Below are 25,973 nucleotides of genomic sequence, written 5' to 3'. Positions count from 1 at the left end.
TGGGGCAAATTTATGCTAAGCTCATAAACCCAGGAAATTGTTAGAAAACGGCATCGATTTTAACCGATATTATCGGGAACGTTCAAAATACGAAGATCAATTGATATCTGAGCTGAATCCCATTATTTGGATCAAAGCTTTAGTGGATGATGGATTGACAGGAAAGAGGTTTTATAGATTGGCCGGCAATTTACCCCATTTATCCAGATTCCAGAGGATCTTGCTACTATAAAACAAAACTTTCATCGATTCTTTATTCATTCCAAGTATTGGTTCCGGAATATTTAAATTGCCTTTTTCCCTCACTAAAATTTAACAACATACGTTTGTTAAATATTAGTGAATTGTGGGAAGACAAAACTCTAAACTATTTCAATTAAATCTGGAATTCTCTACTAACCTATTTGTAAATAGTTTTAAACTAAGAAAAATACTTTATCCTTTTAATAAAAACTTTTTAATAACTGTATACGTTAATTAATTACACAGTATTTAATTAATAATATTACAAAATGTAATTTAAAGCACAATGTAATAATTTAGCTTTTGTTAATCTCCCATTGTTTATTACAGTGTTAAGGTAAGAAACTAATCTTTTAATTGGTTTTAATCTTGTTCCCCCTTCAAAATTGATGTCAGATTAGCTGAAAATAAGCCAGGGTGGTATAGTCTTTTATCATACCCAGCCTTGACTCGTGATTATTCCATGATCAAACTTCGAAAGATATGGATTTAACAGGCCATAAACTCTGCTTATATTCAACACGTAGCATATTCCCCCTTTAGAAGTTTTACGGCCACATATTTCTGCTTACACCAGGAAGGGGTGATTAAAACATTCTACCCAACTTTAATATTCTGAAAACACCATTTTAAGTGAATAATGGACTTTTATTGATTTTTTAACTGTTTGAGTTTTTTTGTCTGATGGATTCAAAAAATTTAATTTGATTTACAGTGCAAGGGGTGTTTTAATCCAGTTTTAAAACTACGTCCTGTTTGATCCACATTCATGACGTTGCCATTATATCAGTTAGTTTTAGTTTTTTTATTATTTTGATATACATACACATGAAAAAAATATAAATTCAGAAGGTTAAATAATTTATAGTTTATTTTCATTTTTTCAATCAGTTTATTTTGACCAAAACAAAATACCTGAACTATTAATTTATTTTTAGCATTTATTTACTATTATTTATATTTGCCATTGTCATATGTTTTACTTAATAAACTGTTAAAAACTGAAATACTGAAGTGGGGGTCGATGTATTCTTCAGTTGCAAAAAACCCAGAATCACTTTCTCGTGACATGATGGCGAAAATTGTTCAAATTATTTTAAAGAAATTTGTGTTATCTTAAAGTTAAAAGTTAAAACGTAAATTACTTTTTCAGTTACCCCTAATATCCTGTCAAAATTAATCTAAACTTTTTTCAGTGATTTCAGACGATGGCATGAATTATTTATTTTGAAGCCTTGGACAAAATTTAACTAATAATAAAACTATAAGGTTTCATAATTTTTATACGTTCCACAAAAGCAGGAAATCAGTCATTTTCATGTTGAAGCCTGCTTAATTTCGTGACAACAACATACGTTTGTTAAATATTGGTAAATTGTGGGAAGACAAAACTCTAAACTATTTCAACTAAATCTGGAATTCTATTCTAAGAAAACTATTTGTAAATAATTTTAAACTAAGAAAGATTCTTTATCCTTTTAATAACTGTATACGTTAATTAATTACACAATATTTAATAAATAATATTACAAAATGTAATTTAAAGCACAATGTAATAATTTAGCTTTTGTTAATCTCCCATTGTTTATTACAGTGTTAAGGTAAGAAACTAATCTTTTAATTGGTTTTAATCTTGTTCCCCCTTCAAAATTGATGTCAGATTAGCTGAAAATAAGCCAGGGTGGTATAGTCTTTTATCATACCCAGCCTTGACTCGTGATTATTCCATGATCAAACTTCGAAAGATATGGATTTAACAGGCCATAAACTCTGCTTATATTCAACACGTAGCATATTCCCCCTTTAGAAGTTTTACGGCCACATATTTCTGCTTACACCAGGAAGGGGTGATTAAAACATTCTACCCAACTTTAATATTCTGAAAACACCATTTTAAGTGAATAATGGACTTTTATTGATTTTTTAACTGTTTGAGTTTTTTTGTCTGATGGATTCAAAAAATTTAATTTGATTTACAGTGCAAGGGGTGTTTTAATCCAGTTTTAAAACTACGTCCTGTTTGATCCACATTCATGACGTTGCCATTATATCAGTTAGTTTTAGTTTTTTTATTATTTTGATATACATACACATGAAAAAAATATAAATTCAGAAGGTTAAATAATTTATAGTTTATTTTCATTTTTTCAATCAGTTTATTTTGACCAAAACAAAATACCTGAAGTATTAATTTATTTTTAGCATTTATTTACTATTATTTATATTTGCCATTGTCAAATGTTTTACTTAATAAACTGTTAAATACTGAAATACTGCAGTGGGGGTCGATGTATTCTTCAGCTGCAAAAAACCCAGAATCACTTTCTCGTGACATGATGGCGAAAATTGTTCAAATTATTTTAAAGAAATTTGTGTTATCTTAAAGTTAAAAGTTAAAACGTAAATTACTTTTACAGTTACCCCTAATATCCTGTCAAAATTAATCTAAACTTTTTTCAGTGATTTCAGACGATGGCATGAATTATTTATTTTGAAGCCTTGGACAAAATTTAACTAATAATAAAACTATAAGGTTTCATAATTTTTATACGTTCCACAAAAGCAGGAAATCAGTCATTTTCATGTTGAAGCCTGCTTAATTTCGTGACAACAACATACGTTTGTTAAATATTGGTAAATTGTGGGAAGACAAAACTCTAAACTATTTCAACTAAATCTGGAATTCTCTACTAAGAAAACTATTTGTAAATAATTTTAAACTAAGAAAGATTCTTTATCCTTTTAATAACTGTATACGTTAATTAATTACACAATATTTAATAAATAATATTACAAAATGTAATTTAAAGCACAATGTAATAATTTAGCTTTTGTTAATCTCCCATTGTTTATTACAGTGTTAAGGTAAGAAACTAATCTTTTAATTGGTTTTAATCTTGTTCCCCCTTCAAAATTGATGTCAGATTAGCTGAAAATAAGCCAGGGTGGTATAGTCTTTTATCATACCCAGCCTTGACTCGTGATTATTCCATGATCAAACTTCGAAAGATATGGATTTAACAGGCCATAAACTCTGCTTATATTCAACACGTAGCATATTCCCCCTTTAGAAGTTTTACGGCCACATATTTCTGCTTACACCAGGAAGGGGTGATTAAAACATTCTACCCAACTTTAATATTCTGAAAACACCATTTTAAGTGAATAATGGACTTTTATTGATTTTTTAACTGTTTGAGTTTTTTTTTTTTGTCTGATGGATTCAAAAAATTTAATTTGATTTACAGTGCAAGGGGTGTTTTAATCCAGTTTTAAAACTACGTCCTGTTTGATCCACATTCATGACGTTGCCATTATATCAGTTAGTTTTAGTTTTTTTATTATTTTGATATACATACACATGAAAAAAATATAAATTCAGAAGGTTAAATAATTTATAGTTTATTTTCATTTTTTCAATCAGTTTATTTTGACCAAAACAAAATACCTGAACTATTAATTTATTTTTAGCATTTATTTACTATTATTTATATTTGCCATTGTCAAATGTTTTACTTAATAAACTGTTAAATACTGAAATACTGAAGTGGGGGTCGATGTATTCTTCAGTTGCAAAAAACCCAGAATCACTTTCTCGTGACATGATGGCGAAAATTGTTCAAATTATTTTAAAGAAATTTGTGTTATCTTAAAGTTAAAAGTTAAAACGTAAATTACTTTTTCAGTTACCCCTAATATCCAGTCAAAATTAATGTGAATTTTTTTCAGTGATTTCAGACGATGGTATGAATTATTTATTTTGAAGCCTTGGGCAAAAAGTTAACTAATAATAAAACTATAAGGTTTCATAATTTTTATACGTTTCACAAAAGTATAAAATCAGTCATTTTCATGTTGAAGCCTGCTCAATTTCGTAAACAACTTATTGCCTTGACAAGAATATTCGCACTCCCTTTGTTATCAATTTCCTTGATCACTTTCAAATTCGTTGCAATTTGAATTTATAATATCCCTGTTTTTAATGTACATATTTATTGTATCCCTGTCATTACAAGAATACAAGATTAACCCAGATTGTAATTGCTTTCTTGTGTTTCCCTTTTGTGCAGATGTGACTTGCACTTCATAAAATTAGTTTTCTAAAAGACAACGCCTAATCAATTCAACGTAACGTATTTACAGCAATTCCATTTTAATCTAAGATAAATTAGCCTCAAAACATCGGGTTTAAAAATGTCCTTAAGGTTATGAATATTCAAATACACGTGATAAAATATGAATGGTGTTAAGTAATTTTAAGTGAAATTGGCTGTTTTGTTCGAGGTGGGGGCGATAAAACCTTACTTGTACTCACTTTGAGTTCCCACCTCAACAACTAAACAAGTTTTATTACAACAAAATTGTGTTTTATAATTATAATTGCTTCACAACACGATTGAAACCGAAACAATTGTACTTAATTAAACCGCTTCTCTGTCTTTGATTTTGTGGGCGTTTTCTTACATATTTTTCCTCCGAGTCAACAAGAAAAAAACGTGAAATAAATCACCTACAAAGTTTCAAACTTAATTTAATTAACGGACCATCTCGAGTCATAATTAGAACAAAGCGTTTTTAATGTATAACATTGTAGTCAATTCTGTGTCTTTCATGAATTATGAAAATGTAACTTGAATGACGAGGCGAAACAAAACACACATTAAAACCCCATTAAAATAAAGGTGCTAAAAGCTTTTCAGACACAACACTCAAGTTTTATTTATAATTAACGTACAATCGTGCGAATATGTAGTTTTAGTGGGCGGCAAAAATATATTAAATCAGTTAAAGTTATAATTGCAAACTGCAGTTTAACAGATACGCAAAGAGTAAATCCATTTAAACTTTTTAACTGTGTTTATTTTAGTCGTTTGAGAAAATTTAACTATATTTTACTTTCAATTTTGTTACGTAAATAATTTAAACACGTTTTAAAATATCTGGTGCTGAAAATAGCAGTATAATTAGATGTTTAAATGTTGAAAACAATTTTAAACTTTAATTATTCTAAAAATAGTATTTAATTTTAATCAAGTAAGTTTATTATTAATTTTTACAATTTTTCATATTAAGGTCACAAAATTATCAGTATTTAAATTTTAATGTTTGTTTTTTAATAATTTTTCAATATTTTAATAATGTTGATTGTTGTTAAACTTTCAAGAAAATTGTGTAAAATATTTTTTTCTATAAAAACTATTTATGTTTAATTTCTATTTAAAAAATTTGATTTTTAAAATTTTTAGAAATAACATATAATTATTTTAAGATTTATTAATCTTTATGTCAATATTCATCAAATATATTATATAGTATTATTATTATACCATATATTTTATTCTATAAATGACAAATAATATATATTTTTAATAATCCTAATTTCAAATAATTTATTTTGATAAAAATTAATTAATTATTAATAAATATTACAAGAATAATTCAAATTGTAATTTGCAGAATAATTTTTAGAATAAACTTGATATAATTAATTAATAATTATTATTAAGTATTTTATTTTTTAATATTTGAATAATATTGATATTGTTAACATAATATTGTAAGACATTTGTATAATTTTTTTTTTCTACAAAACCGATTTATATTTAATTTTTGATTTATTTTTTAAATTTTTAGAAATAATTTACTTAATTTATCATTTACTAAGTTTTATATCAATATTTATCAAATATTTTACGTATAGTTTTATAATTTATATACTATATATATTTTAGTCTATAATTTAAACAAAATAGTATAAAATAGTTAAAGATTCTCTCTTATAATCTATTTAGAAAATGTATTTTTTAATCATCCTTCTAATTTCAAGTAATTTATTTTAATAAAAATTAATTGATTGTAAGTATAATAATGAGAATTTTTAATTTGTCGTATTAAATAATTTTTTTGAATTCTCTGTTGTTAATATTGTAACAAAAATTGTGTAAAATATTTTTTTTTCTATAAAACCGATTTCTGTTTAATTTATCTTCAAAAATTTTAATTTTTTTAGAAATAACATAATTATTTTAACATTTATTAATCTTTATATCAATATTTATCAAATATTTTACATATAAAATTTATGCATTATATATTTTATTCAATAATTAAAAAAAGATAATTTATATAATATTAATAATTACAGATTCTCTTAACCTATAATCTATTTAGAAAATATATTTTTTAATCGTCCTTCTAATTTCAAGTAACTTATTTTAATAAAAATTAATTGATTAATAATAAATATTATAAGAATAATAATGAGAATTTTGAATTTGTTAAATTAAATATATTTTTTTGAATTCCCAATTAATAATAAGAGTTTTATTTTTTAATATTTTAATAATATTGATTGTTGTTAATATTGTAACAAAAATGGTGTAAAATATTTTTTTTCTATAAAACCGATTATTATTCTATTTATTTTAACATTTATTGACCTTTACATCAATATTTGTCAAATATTTTACGTATAATCTTATAATTAATTTACTATATATTTTATTCAACAATTAAAAGAAAATAATTCGTATAATATTAATAATTAAGATTCTCTCTTAGAGACTATTTAGAAAATATATTTTTTAGTTATCCTTATAATTTCAAAGAACCTATTTTAATTAAAATTAATTGGTATTAATAAATATTATAAGGATAATAATAAAAATTTCTAAACTGTAATCTGCAAAATAATTTTTAGAATGATCTTAGAAATGACAAACGATCAAATTTGCCCAAAAACATACGACCTGATCGAATTCATCGAAGCTGAAAACATCTTAAGAATATGGGACGGCCGAGAAATCAATTTGATACAGTTATTTTAAGGTTTCTGTGCCCCGTAGATTGCAATCGTTCCCGCCACAAGTGGTCGATTCACCCTCCTCACTGTTATATCTATTCTCCGCCATAAAACTCACGTTCCGCCGAATTATTATCGTATTGGCGATATGGTTTATTTTATTGCCAGATAGTTGAGTCAAAACTTCCATATAAAGGCGGATAATAAATTCATGTCCGTCGGATGTATTATTCATTGACGATCATTCTCTTATTGCACCGTTCGTGTTACAATATAAATCCGTCGGCAACCCTTACTTGGAAACTTTTTTCATTTATAAATCCCTGGCGTTAAATAGCTTTGCTTTTTGTTTCAGATATAGTGATTAATTTTCGCACGACGTATGTGAACAGAAAGGGCGAAGTGGTGTCGAACTGGAAGGCGATTGCCAAGAATTATCTGCGCACGTGGTTTATCGTCGATTTCTTGGCTGCACTACCCTTCGATTTGCTATATTTGGTTTATGGGGAAGAGGTAAATATATTATTACAAATAGAAAATATTTCATTTAATTATGGACACAGTTGGGGATGTGAAGAGTTCATTTAAATACACACATATGTTGTGGTATGGACATGAATTTTATAATATGGAATTCAGAATATGGATGACAAACATTCCGTTTTTGTTTCACCTATAATTGCTCCAAATTCCCATTACTTTGGATATTATCCGGAAAATCAGGCCAAATGGAAACAAAAGAGTAAAAAGGCAATTTCACAATTTTCAAATGCACCAACGTCAACAGTCAGACTAATTGATTAAACGTGGACTAAAAGAGTTCAATCGATACTAGTTAATTGTTCGATTAGCTTTGGATGTATGTTGTAAATCAAAGTATCCTGTCCCATTTTATAGAGGATATAATTGTCATTGAATTTGGAACCAATTACTTATAATTTTAATTATTATAGAATCCAGGACCGACCCACACAAACCTGATCAAACTGACAAGACTGCTTCGACTGGCGAGATTGCTCCAGAAGATGGACAGATACTCCCAATACAGTGCCATGATCCTCACGTTACTGATGTTATCGTTTACGTTAGTTGCACATTGGTTAGCGTGCATTTGGTACGTGATTGCAGACAGGGAAGATAAGAATTTAGGTAAGTCAAATTTGTATTCGCCGCTGCAGCTTCATAAATTACCTGGGAGTAAGAGTAAACTTTTAATTAAAGTTTTCAGTTCAACCACTACTTGGATATTAAAAAAGTTTACTTTTAAAGTATATGTTTTAGACCGAGTCATGAGTTTTACTTTACGATATCGATTTGGGGAAAAAAAGCATGAATCAAATCTGTGACAGTTCATTTGGTCCTTACCGCAGCCAGTAGTTTATGTATTCACTTTGTTGTCTATTCAGTCTTTGTCCTTTTATCGATTGGACGTTGCTCAATCTGCTTGTTGAATTACGTATGTTGACTGGAAGTTTAAATCATTCATTTTGTAAACAAGTCGAAGTGGAATAAACAAATGTTACTTCACAATTGAATGTGTCGAGAATTTTCAAAAGCTGTAGTAAGAATGACTTATCCTGGTTTTGATTACTTAGTTTCAAATTTATTAGATATTTCGTTGTAGGAAACGGTTTATTTACGGTGGTGAATTTCCGGAGGCTTTGACTTAATTGCAAACTCACTCCTCCAAGATATTATCACGCCGCAACAATAATCTGACCTCAACTCTAAGAGCATTACTTTCCCTCAAATTATAATGACATAAGTATCACTAAAAATTGAGAACTAGTACTTAAATAAAAATAAATGATCGTAAAGATATACTGCCGCAGTTTTCCAAAGAAAATAATTGTTGTTCTGTTCGAAACTACTTTTGTTTATGTTAGCCATAAATCAGCCACTGCATCCGTTTGGAGTTTGGACATTAATAGTTTCAGTAAAATGTTTCGGTAATAAACATCTGTAGAACTTATTTATAATAATTTAAATTTTTAGGCTCCTTTGATATGTATGTCATTTTAATAAATTTATTTTTAAACTGTAAATAAAAATTCTCAATAATTTAGAGAAAATTTGTAAGACCAAATTTCTAATATTTCTATATATATATATGACATTTTCTTAAGACAATATTGATTATTATATTTACAAATAATTCTGTTATTAAAATTCTTTATTATTATTATTACTCGTAACATTATTTAAATAATTTAAATAAAAAAATTAAATTCATTCCTTCCATATTTTCAAATTTCATTTTCATAAACCTTTCGTCTTTTATTCTAATAGGTCACATTAAAAAATATGATTATACTTTCATTTTTATTACCCCTTTCCCTACTATGATTAAATTCTGTAAAATTTATTATTCAGTTGTTTTAATATAGGTGGTAGTTATATATTGATCAAAATTTCATTTCGATATAATTATTAAATAAAAAGTTACAAATACTTTTTTAAGAATTTCATTGTGATTAGCTACATCAAAAAATTTCTTAAACAAAACCAATGGTCAATCTGGCTATTCACATATTTAAAAAATATATTTAATGGTTTTTTAATTGAGATTTCAAATTTTCCATATATTTTAAATAGGATTTAAATTGCCATTCGAGAGTCTCTAGTTAAATGTTTGATTTTAAATTTTTTGATATTTCTCTGGCCATAAATGTATATTTTTTTAAATATCATAATTGTAATTATTTTTTTAATACTTAACAATTTATTGTTAATCATGCTAAATTAAACAAATAAGAGAGATAAATTATATAATTTTTAATAAATTATTTTTTAGAGGTAAATATAACTTAATTAACCACTTTTTGATTCGATTTGTTTGATTTTCAGTCACTTTAATGAAAATGTTCATTAATTAACACAACGTAAAATGAGAGCAATTTTACAAATTACATTTATATATAAAATAATTAAATTCGCCATTTAATAAAAATGTTTTTAATAATTTAAATATTTAGGCTCCTTTGATATGTATGTCATTTTAATAAATTTATTTTTAAACTGTAAATAAAAATTCTCAATAATTTAGAGAAAATTTGTAAGACCAAATTTCCAATATTTCGATACACAAATGATATTTTCTTAAGACAATATTGATTATAAATATATATATATATATATATATATATATATATTATTATTATTATTATTACAAATAATTCAAATATTAAAATTCTAAGAGTTTTTTACTAATCACTCGTTTATTATTACTATTATTTGTAACATTATTTAAATAATTTAAATAAAAAAATTAAATTCGTTCCTTCCATATTTTCAAATTTCATTTCCATAAACCTTTCGTCTCTTATTCTAACAAGTCACACTAAAAAATATGATTATACTTTCATTCTTATTGCGACTTTCTTTACTACGATTAAATTCTGTAAAATTTAATATTCAGTTGTTTTAATAGTTATATATTGATCAAAATTTCATTTCGATATAACTATTAAATAAAAAGTACAAATACTTATTTAAGTTTGATTGTAATTAAATTATTTTTTTTAAACTTAACAATTTATTTTTAATCATGCTAAATTAAACAAAGAAGAGAGATAAATTATATAATTTTTAATAAATTATTTTTTAGAGGTAAATATAACTTAATTAACCACTTTTTGATTCGATTTGTTTGATTTTCAGTCACTTTAATGAAAATGTTCATTAATTAACACAACGTAAAATGAGAGCAATTTTACAAATTCCATTTATCATATCCGCCATTTAATACAAATGTTTTTAATGCAGCCAATATTTTATATTCGTCATTTTTCCTTCGCCTCAGGTTACCAATTCTAATGCCCTTCTGTTTGTTCCTGCAATAGGTGGGGTGCTCGATGTTGCATAATGATGACAAATATTTCAGCGGTAAGACGCAGAATTAATAAATCTTCATTTTTCTTGTGGCTCTTTGCGACTAATAAATTTAACAGTTTCGTGCTTGGTCTTTTTTTCCACGTTTATATTCTCCGGTGTAAAAAATCAATCCCCATTAATCAGTCTTTCCATCGTTCAGACGGTTATCAAGAGTGTTTGTATGATCGATGCGTTTTAGTACGTAATAGGCAGTTAATAAATAATAAAACGTCTACAAACCTACCCAATAATTTACGGTGTCGGTTTCCAAACAGTTTAATTGAAGTTTACGGGAGAACACCTCTGGTAATGTGGCCGTGGTCCACCACTAATTTCATCGACCAGAAGACCACCACATACTCCCTACACTTGTAACATAATATACATGAATGGCAGACTAAATTAAACTTATTTTTTAACAATCAGTCAATAATATTCATGAGGTAAAGTTCTATCAAACTGTTACTAACCAAATTCAGATCGAATATTAACTGTCTAAAGTGCAAATTCCACGGTCTCACAAATCCCAATTTCTGAAACACCTCAGCCCGTTTGGTGGGTGGATCATGCAACTTATTGATGCTAGATTTGTATTAAATTTGACATAGTTTCACAATTTCAGTTGCTCAACTTTAGATTGGATTTTTTTCTCATAACTTCTGTATTTTAATTTTATGAAAAATTCCTTCATTTTTTATTAATAATATCGAATCTTATTTTAATTAAACCACATATTTTGTGTATATCAAAATCAAATAAAATTAATAAAACGTCTTTTGAAATAATTTTTATTCAAGAAAATAATCTCCATTATATTCATTTTTTGCCAATGTTCTACAAGGAAAATTTCATGGAGAAATATCTGGATCATTGGTAAATGAGCAGAACCCATTTAAGATTTCTAAACTTCATTTATATATTTCTTTAATTTGTACGTTTGAATATTTATATATTTTCCTTTGAAAAAAGTTATTATTTTTCAATATATTTATTAGATACTTTTTGTATTAATTGTTTTAATATTTTCAAGAAATATTTTTTGTAAATAGATTTTTTAATTTAAAAAAAAAAAATCATTACTAATTTTTGTTCAATTTATACATTTCGTCAATTTGGACATTATTATTTTAAGAAATTTTATTATACTATAATTTTAGTATTTTTCATAATTTTATAAAATATTTAAACTACTTTTTATTTTTAATATTAATTGTTTTTTTTACAATAAATTTTTCATAAAATACTTTTTTGTAACTAGTTTTTAAAAATATAAAAATTTCATTTTTTAACAAATGTTAACAAATTTTATATAACAGTAATTTTCTGCTGATTTTTATAAAATATTTAACCTTTTTTACTTTTTATTTTTTAATATTTTTAAATAATTTTTATAATACAAAATGTTATTGTTTTTTTAAGAAATTTTAATAATATGTAAATAAATAAATAAACTTTTCTGCTTTTTATTTTTTATATTGTTTTATTACGTAACAACATATTTTTCATAAAATATATTTTTTTGTAAATAGTTTTTAAAATAAAAAAACGTTCATTATGATTTTCTTAACAAATTTTTGTATTTTTAATATTTTTATACAATACTTAAATGTTTCTGCTTCTTATTGTTTAATAATTTTTAACAATAAATTTTCAATGAAATATATTTTTTTTAAATAGAATATGTTCAATATTATTACACAATTTTTGTTATACTGTGCTCTTGATATTTTTATAAAAAATAAATATAATAATTTATTAATTACTTTTTGTATTGTTTTAATATTTTCACGAAATATTTTTTGTAAATAGATTTTTTAATCTTTAAAAAAAATCGTTACTAATTTTTGTTCAATTTAAACATGTTCAATTTGGACATTTATATGTTAAGTTCATTATTATTTTAAGAAATTTTATTGTACTATAATTTTAGTATTTTTCATAATTTTATAAAATATTTAAACTACTTTTTATTTTTAATATTAATTGTACTAGTATTTTTTTTACAATAAATTTTTCATAAATTACTTTTTTGTAACTTGTTTTTAAAAATAAAAAAAAATCATTTTTTAACAAATTGTAACAAATTTTATTATACTGTAATTTTCTGCTTATTTTTATAAAATATTTAACCTTTTTTACTTTTTTTAAATAATTTTTATAATACAAAATGTCCATTATTGTTTTTTAACAAATTTTAATAATATGATGTGATTTTTGTGCGTTTAATATTTTTATAAAATATTTAAACTTTACTGCTTTTTATTTTTTTATATTGTTTTATATTATTTACATATTTTTCATAAAATATATTTTTCTGTAAATAGTTTTAAATATAAAAAAAAAACGTTAATTATAATTTTCTTAACAACTTTTTGTATTTTTATTCTTATTGTTTAATAATTTTTAACAATAAATTTTCAATAAAATATATTGTTGTTAAATAGAATATATTCATTATTATTTCACAATACAACAAATTTTGTTATACTGTGTGTATATTTTTATAAAAAATCATAATAAAAAAGAATAATTCAGTTTGTATGATTATATGCTGAATCATGTAGAAATAAATCTACAATTTAAATTGAAGTTTATTTTTAAAATTAAGTTTTTGTTTCCATAAAACTGAATAAACAGTTTCCATTATGTAAGTTTCATACCCCACAAATATAATTAAAAATGTATTATTTCAATTAGCGAGAAACTTTGTTGTTGTCACTTTCGCAAACTTCCCAAAATAAATTCGCATTCAAATTAAAAGAATGAAAGAAAATGGCGAGCTCAATGGCTTCAGAATTGCCTTTTGTATATTACAAGAAGCAGCTTCATATTGATCCCATTGTTAGTCATCTTCGTAATAGGGTTTTTGTTTGCGTCCAAACAAATTCAGACCTATTTATTTTCTTTCCTTTTGTCCGGCCACATATGTTCTCGTTATGCGTGTATTGTATTCAAAAATTACCTTCGTACATGGTGAACCGGAACTAATACTCCGCCATTATTAAAATAAATAGAAAAAAACGGAAATTGTGGCGTCCTTGTAGTTTGTAAGAATATACAGAATGTGTTTTAGAGCTCCACGTTGTATTTTTATGAAAGCTGACAGTTAATTTCAGTAAACATTCATACATGATAAAGTTTAAACCGTAATCGCAGACGTCAAGACAAATTCAATACCGACCAGAATCTCGAAAACTATTCCAATATTAAACGAGCTGCAACAGCAAAATGCACAATATCACAAAATATATCTTTGCCCTCAATCGAAAGTTCAAAAGTTTAACGATAAATCCGTAGGAAAAGACAGTCGTAAATTTTTTTTATGACACTTTGTCATCAGCAAACGATCCAATCAGCGGGACGAAAGATTGATTGATCGACGTTTCGATAGAGACGAGTTACTGAAAATATAATTAATGAGGTTTTGATGAACGCCATTCCGAAATTCGATCCCCCCTAATCGAAAATAAGTATTACTTCATCGGTCGTAATTTAAGTTTTTCAAAATGAACGTTTTTTATGTGACAGGAGGTGTTTTTAAAATTCCAATCTTACAGACCTTTATGCCGGCACAAATCTGATTAATAGATGTAAAAGGGAAAGAAAATAAGTTTCCATTGGACTGTGAAATACCAATTATCAAGTCAGTATAAATTCAATTAAAACGGGGCAATAAGACCAAGGAACATTTAATGTTTAAAACTGATTCTAATCACATTTCTCACCTAAACGGACTCGTTAATTAACTAAATTTTTGGGCGGCAAAAAATAAATATTAAACGACTCGATCTTCGGATTATGCACACAACCCTTGCCCGAACTTGGGTAAATATTTCTGCATAAATTACTACATTAAATGTTTGTCTGGACGGGGTTATGGACGTGTTAAGAGATAGCAAAAAAGTCATAGTTTAGGACTAAAAATTATTATTTATGAAGGGGTAACAGAAAACATAATAATCGTAAATAACAAGCTCAACCAAATGAGACTAAGAGAAACCGTAATATATCAAGACTGTAATAAGCTTTGTTATTGTCGTCTACTCTTTCGTTCATTTTTATTTAATAAACTCTATAAATATCATACTATTTGACGAATAAGACTGTCCCCTCACCACGAATAAATTATTAAAGCACACAAGATTAGAAGAGCAAAAATGAGCAAAATTTATCATAATAAGACTTAATTCATATTTTGTGTTTCAGCCTGGAAACCATTCGTAAATTGATTAATATTAGGTCTGTGATTAATTATCTGTCTGACGTTCATTAAATTCAATTCCGAAAGTAATAGTGGTGGGATGTAAGTTTTTGTTCGATACAAAAATTACATGATTTATGAATCGACCGGGTTTTCTTTTTATTTTGGTATTTTAGATTGGGGGCAACGTTTTTGATACATCAAGTTTTTCAAGCGACTTCACGTTTTCATTGTTTGTTCAAATTTTGTTTCAGGTTGGATTAATATCCTTGCTGAAAGACTGAGAATCAACAAATCGGAGGTTGCCAACATGGACACGTACGTAACCGCCTTATACTTCACCTGCTCCAGTTTGACAAGTGTTGGATTTGGGAACGTCAGTGCAAACACCACCAGTGAAAAAATATTCAGTATATGTGTTATGTTAATTGGTGGTAAGTGTTTCATGGTGTCATTATATGGTATGTGGAGCTGAGCAATCGGACTTAATTACTTTAATCAAAGTCCTTTGGTCTAAATGAACACCAATTATACCTTCTTAATATTACTAAGGGGCAGTAATTTGTACGTATTCTCATTAACGCTGTGACTAACCGGAGTCAGTAATCTTGATGTTGTGATAATCCGGGGATGGTTAGATAAGCACTTAATAGTGCTGTATCCTGTAAATCCCCCATTTACTTAAGTTTTAGCTGATATTTAGAAGGAAGTAACTTCTACAAAGTAAATCAGAATTCTGAGACATGAACACAAACAAAAAGGGAGTGTTTATACGCTCCTCTAAAAGTGCTTTCTTACAGATCATCATGTTTGTGTTTGTGTGTAAATAGCCGAATATTAAATTCTATTTGAAAAGTGGAAAACATTGCTGTTCTGTACTGCAGAGATTTTTTAATTAAAAATAGGGATAGGTGCAACTCTTAAAGTATTAAATCCTTTAAGAGTTTTAAGAGTTAAGAGGCAATTAAAAAACACGATTTTATAAGTTCTTACAGAATTAATTATCACTTTAGCGATAAGTGAAAATTAAATTTAATTATTATAAAAATAAAACTATTTCCAGATCCCGATTAGTCTAATATTTATTGTCTTACTTTTTAAAATAAATAATTTTTATTGTTTCAATTTTGAGAAATATTCAGTTTTCTTACGTAAATTGTTTCTTTTAAAAAGAAGCTTTACAAAAGTACAGTCTTTTTTATTATTCGAAAGAGTACCAAAATAAATTTATTCTAAAATGGTATAAAAAATATTTCTTTCGGTAAAAATAGTTTCGTATTAAAACTGTTTACTTAATAAAATAAATTTTATTTTATTTATTTATCTATTTAAAGGTTTTATTGTCTTTTTTTCTTGATGGAATATTAAAAATATACTTTTTTCATATATTTTTTTCCTTTTACCTTGTTTATGGTTCTGCTTACACTTTTATAAAAAATAATTTATTTTCATTAAAATAAAAAAAAAATGTGAGAATAAAGTAACTACTTAAAAAAATAAGTGTTTAAAAATATGTTAATTTAAGCTTTATTCTTGAGATTTATTTTTAAACATTTCTTACAGATTAAATCAACAATTAATGTAATATTAAATATATTTAAAATATATTTTAAACACATTTTTTTTTTTTTTCATTTTACCTTGTTTAGTCCTACTTTCACTTGTAAACTTAACAAAACTAACTACTTAATAAAATAAATTTAAATTAAATAACTGATTAAAAATATATTAACTTAAACTTGTTTTTTAGACTTTTAATTATACTTTTAAATCTTTCTGACAGATTAATACAACAATGAAAGTAATATTAAAAATATAATTACAGTTCTTATCCTTACAACACATTCTAATAAAATATGCTTCTTTTGTTGTTAAAAACTTAAAAATTTCCTACTATAAAATTTTTTCACCTTTATTAAAATTTTAAAAATCACTATTAAAATAAATTTATTTTAAAATGACCAAAGAATTGAATAAACGTACTTTCGTATTAATACTGACTATTCTTTTAATAATATAAATTTAGGTACTATTTAAAAATAAGTTATTTTAAAACTTGATTTTGTGACTACTTTTTTTAAATCTTTCTTACAGAACTAATTTATTTATTAAAGATTTTAATTTCTTTTTTCTTGTTCGAATATTATTATTTATCTTTAATGAAATAAAAAACTGTTGTTTTACTGAATTAATTCATATTTTTCATGTTAAATAATGTTAATATTACTAATTGATCACCTTTACTTTAAAAAATACTTTGTTTCTCTATCTTTGACTTATACTCAATTAACATAAAATATAATTTAATAATTTATTTTCAAACTATTGTTCAAAAATAAATATTAACTATTAATTTTAGGTATTTTTACTCTCCATTTTGGTAGTTTTAAATACTTATTTTGAATGTGTAGATATTATTTTTTGAAATTATTTATTCTCCTAATTATTATTAGAAATAAAAAATTGTGATAAAATCAATTTAGTACAATTTTCATGAAATTTCAAACTGAAACAGGAGCAGTATAGGAAGATATGAAATTTCAAAGTTGATTTACTGAATTAATTTATGTTTTACATGTTAAATAATGTTAATAATAATAATTGACTATGTTTTTGTTAAACATATTTTATTTATCTTTGTTTTATACTCAATTAACATAAAACATAATTTAATAATTTATATTAAAAATTGTTCAATTTTCAATTATTTGTCAGAAATAAATATTAACTATTGATTTTAAGTGTTTTTACTCTCCATTTTGGTGATTGATGTTTTAAATGCTTATTTTGAATGTACAGATATATTTTTTGAAATTATTTATTTTCCTAAAAATTACTAGAAACAAAAAAAAAAATAAAATATCAATTTAGTACAGTTTTCATGAAATTACAAACTGAAACAGGAGCAGTAAAGGAAGATGTGATATGATGAAATAAATATATAAATCTAAACAAAAAACAAATAATTACTTACAATTTAGAACTGAACTGAATCTGTAAAGGAAAAAACAAATTTTAATTTTTAGAGAGAATATTGTTAACAGAATAATGAGTTATAAAAAATAGCTGGCTATAATATTTACATGAAAAACCAGGTGGAAGACTATTTTTAACTGCTGGCATTTGAGGATTATCCATTTTCGCGTGAAACTCCCGCACGCCGAGTGCTAAAATAATTCCACCTAATGCATGAAATTACCCATCGTTATGGAAAGTTAGCCCCGAGTGCATCATCGGTCTGATGCATAACGCTCCACGCCAACTAACAGCATTAAATAAAGACGGCCCGGTTTGATCTCTGACCCATCACCGTGTTAATTCCGCAGCCCTGATGCACGCCGTGGTGTTCGGTAACGTGACGGCGATAATTCAAAGGATGTACTCGAGACGGTCGTTGTACCAGACCAAGTGGCGGGACCTTAAGGATTTCCTCACGCTGCACCAGATACCGAAGGAGCTCAAGCAACGGATGCAGGATTACTTCCAGACAATATGGTCGCTCAATCATGGCATCGACATTCACGAAGTAAGTACAAGTTTCAGTCTGTAATGGTTTCGGGGTCTTCCCTCCCACGGTCTCGGGTCGTAAGTTGGCCGGAGGAATGTTTGTCAACCGTTTTTGGGGGTGGGGACAATTGTATTGAATGTGTTGATTGTCTCGAAAGTTTATTCTGTGGAGTGGCGCATTCGCCATAATTTTACCTTTCTCCGAGTGTACAGTGTGGTTTGATTTATGAAAGGAAAATGGAGTTTAACAGTAAATTTTCAACAGAATAAAAACATGTAATGACGTTTAATTTATAAAATTCAAATTTTAAAATTTCAATTTTCATTAAAATATGATCCTTTATGTAATTTGTTGAGTAAATTTGTCTTTTAATATTAAACATACATATTTCTTTAGAATAATGAATGTTTAATATTTGAACTTTCTTTTAAATTGAACAAATTTACATTAAATTTAAAAGACAATTGAGATTTTGTGGAGTAAAGTGGCAACTAATTTAGCAATTTCTACTCATTCTATTAATTAATTATTTATTTGTTAAGAAGACAATATTTTCTGTAATTAGATTTTAAAAATTTAGAATTCATTAAAATAATGAATGATTAACATTTCAAATTCTTTGAAATTAAGCAAGTTCAAAAGACAGTTGAGACTTTCTTGAGCTAATGGCATATAATTTACCAATTTCCATATAAATATATTAATTTGTCTTTATATTTGTGTTGTTTGGGAAGACGACATTTCGTGTTAAAATTTTAGAATTCATTAAAATAATGAATAATAACATTTGAATATTCTTTGAACTAATTTTCTTTAAATTTAGAAGATAATTGAGATTTTCTTTAGTCGAATATCACCAATTTCTATATAAAAATATTAATTTATATTTATAACATACTTGTTGAGATGACATTTTGTGTAATTAGGTTTTAAAATTTTAGAAATCGTTAAATTAATTAATATTTGAAATTTGAACTTTCTTTTAAATTGAACAAATTCACATTAAATTTAAAAGACAATTGAGACTTTCTTGAGACAAATGACATGTAGTTTACCAATTTCCATATAAAAATATTAATTTGGATTTAAAATTTTAGAATTTATTAAAATAATGATTGTTTAATATTTGAGCATTTTATGAACTAATTTTCTTTAAATTTAGAAGATAATTGAGATTTTCTTTAGTCTAATGACACCAATTTCTATATAAAAATGTTAATTTATCTTTATAACAAACTTGTTGAGAAGATGACATTTTGTGTGATTAGGTTTTAAAATATTAGAAATCGTTAAATTAAATTATATTAAATTTAAAGACAATTGATATTTTCTTAAGTCTAATTTAGCTAATTCTATATAAAATGTATTAATTTATCTTATAATCTAATATGAATTGAAATAATAAAATATAATATTATTTGATCTTTAATAGTACTTTTTATTGATTTATTTTATTTTTTAACGTACAACATGATTATCATTTACAATGATAAATTGTTTTTTTCCATTTTTTTTACTGTATTTAATTTTTTTTTCCTTTGTAAGACCAAATTTTTATTAAACAATTGGGTATGAAAATGTAATTTTTCCTAAAGACAATGAAATGCATTTATAAAAACAATAATTTAAATTAATAATTATCCATTAATAATTTTATTCGAAATGTTTAATAAAATTACAGTAATACTGTGAAATATATAAAATTATTATTGTGATTTATTTTAATTCAGTTATCTACGTTTTGATAAAATTTACAATGGTTAAATATAGAAACAAAACCATTATGTTTTAATTTTTGTAATATCATTATTGATTTGACGTTTAAAATTATTTAATTGTAATATGATAATAGTTTTATTTGAATTTTTCTATATTTCACATATATCAAATGCGCATCCGCCATATTTTCAATAATTTGATGAAATATTAATTTAATTTAATTTTAACCCTTCCTTTAATAATATAATATTATTTATTATTATATTTAATATAAATTAAATATATGAATAACTTTGTTTCTTTTATTACGTATTACGTTATTAAATTAATTATTATTTTTTAATAAATTACTGTTACATCTGAACATTGTGGATGTTCAGATAATTCTAATGCAACATTTTCACAGAAGAAAATAATATGTGTAATAAAAATTGCCGCCAGGAAACATAAAAATAAACAATGTTAACGAGTAGGAAACGACTACTTATACGTGATGTTCAACAATGTAACCTAGACAAACACAAATACTGCCAGCAAGCAAGTTATGTTTACATTTACTTAGCAATTTCAGTTTAATATTGAAGTGTAAAATAAGCTGCTTTAGTTTCTTTATGGCCCCGCTTGTTCCTAGACGTATAAATTACAAACCAGCATTACTGTGATCCTATTTGGAAAGTAAGTACCATGAAATTATCGGTATCGCTCCTGCGGGAATTGCGATACATTAACCAGAATAATTGGAACTCACTACACATTATAATTGTAATATCCAAATCACAAGCTTTAAAAAAAATCTGTTTATTTCGCAAATTGGAATACTAATTCTATTATATAAAGTTAATTCATCGAATCATGTGCTAATCCGGTAATCATCATTGTTAATAATAATTTACTGCATTGTGAACCTAACAATGCACAAATATAATCAAATAATAATCTAATTGACATACTAGAAATTAAATTTCAACGGCGTTGTATTATAAATCATCGCATTAATCCCCAATTCATAAGCGTATGGTTTGGAACTGAAGGAACGCAAAATGTACGAGAATGACGAATTAGTAAACATTCATATTACGTGCGTAACAAATTACATGGATACAATTTTCAATAAATTGGCTTAAATGTGTATAAATTTTCATTTCGTTACTTCATTCATTATTTTTAACTTGTGAACGTTATTTTATTTAACAAAATAATAATAACATTTTACAAAACAATTCATCCAACAAATGCTGAATTCTTGAACCACAAGAAAATATCAACCTCAATGTTAACGTCCTCAGAATTAAATAGTAATTAATAATAGACACATAAAGAATTATTTGGATTATATGGTGGGTGAAGTTGAACTTCTCATTTAACATTTTGAACCTCTTTTGAGCTTCTAAGGCACTAGTCTAGTCTTTGTTATAACGAAACAGAAAACCTTTTCTATTGTATTTGAGTAAGTCAACAAAATCCTTCAAGATGATACAATTTACCTTTATTTATCTAATATTTAAGAAAATTATAAAATAAATTGTTGACTTTTATCCTTATATTTCACAAAGAAACTAAAACAGCGTCAGTATCCTGTATATTAAGTTGTTACACGAGATTCATTGAAATCGGAGACGCATTTAGGCAAGACGACAGGTAATTAAACATGATTTTGTCATTTTCTTTACGACACGACATCCCGCTGGCGGGATGGCCTCCGGAGGATGTAAGGGTATGTAGCAGCTTTGCCGCAAGGATAATGTGAGATCTGTTTATGGCACAAGTGCCACGAGGTATTTGCAATATTATACTTCTTAACAGACTGTTTGATAGATTCATTAATTAACCTACGATCTTCCAACCACAAAACTCCATAAAAATCTTTCAGGTGTTAATACACAATATAAAAATGTATTTATTATTTAAATTTAATATATCTTTTTAATCAAAATATCAAAATTAATTTTTATAAAGTTATTATTATATATTAATAGAATGGAACTTACTTTATTTAAATTAATTAAACTGGTTTTCAAAGTAAAAAGTATTATTTAATAAAAAAAATAAATGTATGAGATTATATTGTTGTCTGTTGTTTTCAATACTAACAATAGTTATGTAATTTAACTGAAACCTCGTAAATATTTTCAACATACAATTGTAATAAAAATAATCCTTTTTGTTTTAATAAAACATGGCTATGTTGACTATTTAAAAATAATATTTTATTTGTGCAGCAAACAAAAAATGTTTAAATATATTTTTTTAACATACAAACATAGAAAACTAATTACCATAATAATAACAATAATAATAATTTTTAGGCAACTTTTTTTAATAATATTATAATTTTTAACAAATTAATTATAAAATTAAAATACATTAAGTTATATTAAATTTAAATTGCACATATTTAATTGTATACAAATATTTATATATTTATTTTATGTTCATTAATTTAATTAAATATACTGATTTAAATATACAGTTAATTTGATAATTTTATTTTAATACAAGTGAATAAATTGATATATTTTATTTAGGTTTGAAACACATCAAATATATAATTGTTTTTACTCAGTTGTCGTAAACAAAATTGTTCCAACTTCTATTCTAATTAAAATTACTCCTTTATTTGTTTATTATAACTTATTTTTAATAAATAGTAGTCTATATTATTTTCTATAACAATCAATTATTACATTACTTTTTACACTAAAAAATTATTATTATGTGTTTTGAACCACACTAAATTTAAAACGTTACAAAATGAGTACAAACAAATTTTAGAAAAATTTTTGAGTATTTCACTTAAAATATTAAATTTTTGTAAATCTCTGAATAAAAATCTAATTTTTCTAATTAAAACTAACTAAATCCAGTTACAAAATGTAAAAAATGTGAACATTAGAATTAATGTATAATTTTTTAAACAAATTTGATGTTTTATAATCGATAGTTGTCATTAGTACAAGAAAAAAATTAAACTTGTACCTCTCATTGGCATTGAGATTATCCTGATTTTTTATTGTTAAATTGAAGGTTATAAAATTTTAAAATAAAATTGATGACACATTGAACTATTCAAATATTTAGTATTTCATGTATGCAACACTAACGAGGTTATTCAATTTGTTTCTTTGTGTCAAATTTCATTCAAATTATGTGGATTTAAACATAACTTGGAACACAGCTATTCGAAAATTTGAATTATTCATATCCAAATATGTATTCAAATATTTAAATTCATTAGTTAATTAATTAATTAGCTCACTTATCATATATTAAACAAAAACAAATCGACAAATTTTTTTTCTTATTTATATCGAAAATCTTGTGGGAAATGGTAAAAAAAGATACTGTGAAAGTTACAGCTCTTAATATTAATATTAAGAGGTGCCGCATCGTAAATTTTAATTTCCCGTTTAAATAACACGGGAACGGTGATCTGTTGGATTTTGAAATTTTTTAACTTTCGTTAGAGATAATATTTCAAAATGATCAAAACATTTATAGAAAATTTAACGCCCTACAAAAAATGTCTCTTACAGTTTTTTGATATATTCATTTTTTCAAAAGTTATTTAACATTAAAATTGGATTGATTTAAAATTTTGACATTTTTCTCATTTTCTGACACAACCATCAACTTTATGGGAAAATTTTATAAGACATTTTTTGTAGAGAATTCAATTTCCTATAATTTATCTCCGAAAAAGTTTTTGATATTTTGACAGATTATAAGTTACCTGCTGAAAACTAAAAATTTTATTAAATGAATGTTATTTTACTGCTTAAAATTAAGCATTTTATTTAAATAAATAGATTTTTACTAAAAAAATTGATTGTTTATTATAATCAAAGTAGTATTATCGTTACACTAACAGACTTTTACTACAATTTGTTATAAATGAATACAGAAAAAAATTGCCAAATTCTCTACAAAAAATGTCATATAAAATTTTGCCATAAAATTGATGGTTGCGTCAGAAAATGAGAAAAATGTCAAATTTTAAATCAATTCAACTTTAATGTTAAATAACTTTTGAAAAAATGAATATATCAAAAAACTGTAAGAGACATTTTTTTGTAGAGCGTTAAATTTTCTATAAAAATCTGTTTTGATCATTTTGAAATATTATCTCTAACGAGAGTTAAAAAATTTCAAAATCCAACAGAACACCGTTCCCGTGTTATTTAAACGGGAAAGTAAAATTTACGATACGGCACCTCTTAATATTAATATTAACTTTCACAGTATTTTTTTTACCATTTCCAACAAGATTTTCGATATAAATAAGAAAAAAAAATTGTCGATTTTTTTGAAACAGTCTAATGTATACATTATCACTCATATGTGGAGCAACTTTAGAAATTTTCATTTGTCTTGATAAAAGGGTACGTTTAAATATCTATATTATTGTCAGTTACGCAGTATATTTCACAATAACGATACCATATTATAATTGTTTATTAGTGGGTTTAGATATGTATTTATTAATATTTGAAAAAAAATTCAAAGGTCACTTTTTTTCATTGATTTCTGTAGCTTTTCAATATAACCTTTCGATATTTCTTTCCACTGATTTTGAACTTCGTAAAGTTCATTCAAATTTGATGGTTTTCAATTGGATTGAGGTCTGGGCTTTGTGCTGGCCAAGACATTATACGTACTCCACAAGTAGTGAATCATTCTTTAACTCAGACGTGTGTTCAGAGAAATATTTCAGTTGATATTTTCCACATTATCCGATTTATACGTGCATACATTAATTTTATTACTTCTCTTTTACTCTTAGAATTCATTTTAATGTATCCAAAAGCAGAATGTTAACGCTCATTAACATTCATCCCCCGGAATGAAACGGGAGTTCTTTAATTCCGACGACACTCCACAGTAATATTTTTATGTGTCTCGAAAATGACAAAAAACCAAATCCCGCATAACCATCACGCGATTGTTTCAGACGCTGAAGGAGTTTCCGGAGGAGCTCCGGGGGGACGTGTCGATGCACCTCCACCGCGAGATTCTGCAGCTGCCGATATTCGAGGCGGCGTCCCAGGGCTGTTTAAAATTACTTTCCCTCCACATCCGCGCCAACTTCTGCGCTCCTGGTGAATACCTCATACATAAGGGGGACGCCCTCAGCTATCTCTATTACATCTGCAACGGATCCATGGAAGTCGTCCAGAATAACATGGTCGTCGCTATTTTAGGTAAGGGGACGTTTGTTTGTCGAGTCAATTCCGATTTGAAAACTGGGTCGGAGGTGGCTCAGTTATTGTTTGATCCATACGGCCACGGGCAATGTTTGGTTTTTTGTTTTTATGGGGATTTCACGCCGACTAATAAAACAAATATTGGAAATTAAACATTTTAATAACTGTGTACGCCGCTGCGAGTTAGACAGCGTGCAATTTGGGTAAATGTAATCATTCCTGTGCAACATAAAAGTTCCGTAATTGAATTCTCCGTTCTCGTTTCCCAACAAAGATTGATGAGTGGTTATTTGACTTTAATACGAAATGCATACAAATTCAGTTTTATTTGGTTGAGTAATTATCATTATGAAATCCACTTGAACACAATCACATTCTGGTTCAATTTAATTACGGCAATCCATCGTTATCCGTGGTAATTTGCTA

At 25.6% G+C, this 25,973-nt stretch overlaps 1 protein-coding gene and 1 long non-coding RNA gene across 3 annotated transcripts in view; one reads left to right on the top strand and one right to left on the bottom strand.

The window, feature by feature from the left end:
- Positions 1-25,973, bottom strand: part of LOC126265651 (uncharacterized) — a 92,772-nt gene that overhangs the window by 16,243 nt on the left and 50,556 nt on the right. The window contains exon 2 of the long non-coding RNA XR_007548147.1: positions 18,094-18,113. This is a non-coding gene — a long non-coding RNA (uncharacterized LOC126265651). The remainder of the gene's footprint in view (positions 1-18,093; positions 18,114-25,973) is intronic.
- The window catches only part of LOC109600942 (potassium voltage-gated channel subfamily H member 8), an 81,261-nt gene that overhangs the window by 47,254 nt on the left and 8,034 nt on the right, over positions 1-25,973 (top strand). For both annotated transcript variants that reach the window (XM_049967734.1, XM_049967733.1), the window contains exons 7-11: positions 7,401-7,558; positions 7,999-8,194; positions 15,374-15,553; positions 18,446-18,645; positions 25,295-25,544. In XM_049967734.1, coding sequence (XP_049823691.1) covers positions 7,401-7,558; positions 7,999-8,194; positions 15,374-15,553; positions 18,446-18,645; positions 25,295-25,544 — 984 coding nt within the window. The remainder of the gene's footprint in view (positions 1-7,400; positions 7,559-7,998; positions 8,195-15,373; positions 15,554-18,445; positions 18,646-25,294; positions 25,545-25,973) is intronic.

Source organism: Aethina tumida, chromosome 5, assembly GCF_024364675.1.
Source record: "Aethina tumida isolate Nest 87 chromosome 5, icAetTumi1.1, whole genome shotgun sequence".
NCBI classification, from domain to species: domain Eukaryota; kingdom Metazoa; phylum Arthropoda; class Insecta; order Coleoptera; family Nitidulidae; genus Aethina; species Aethina tumida.
Note: the sequence above shows the minus strand (reverse complement) of the source record. Positions and strands in the feature narration are given on the sequence as shown.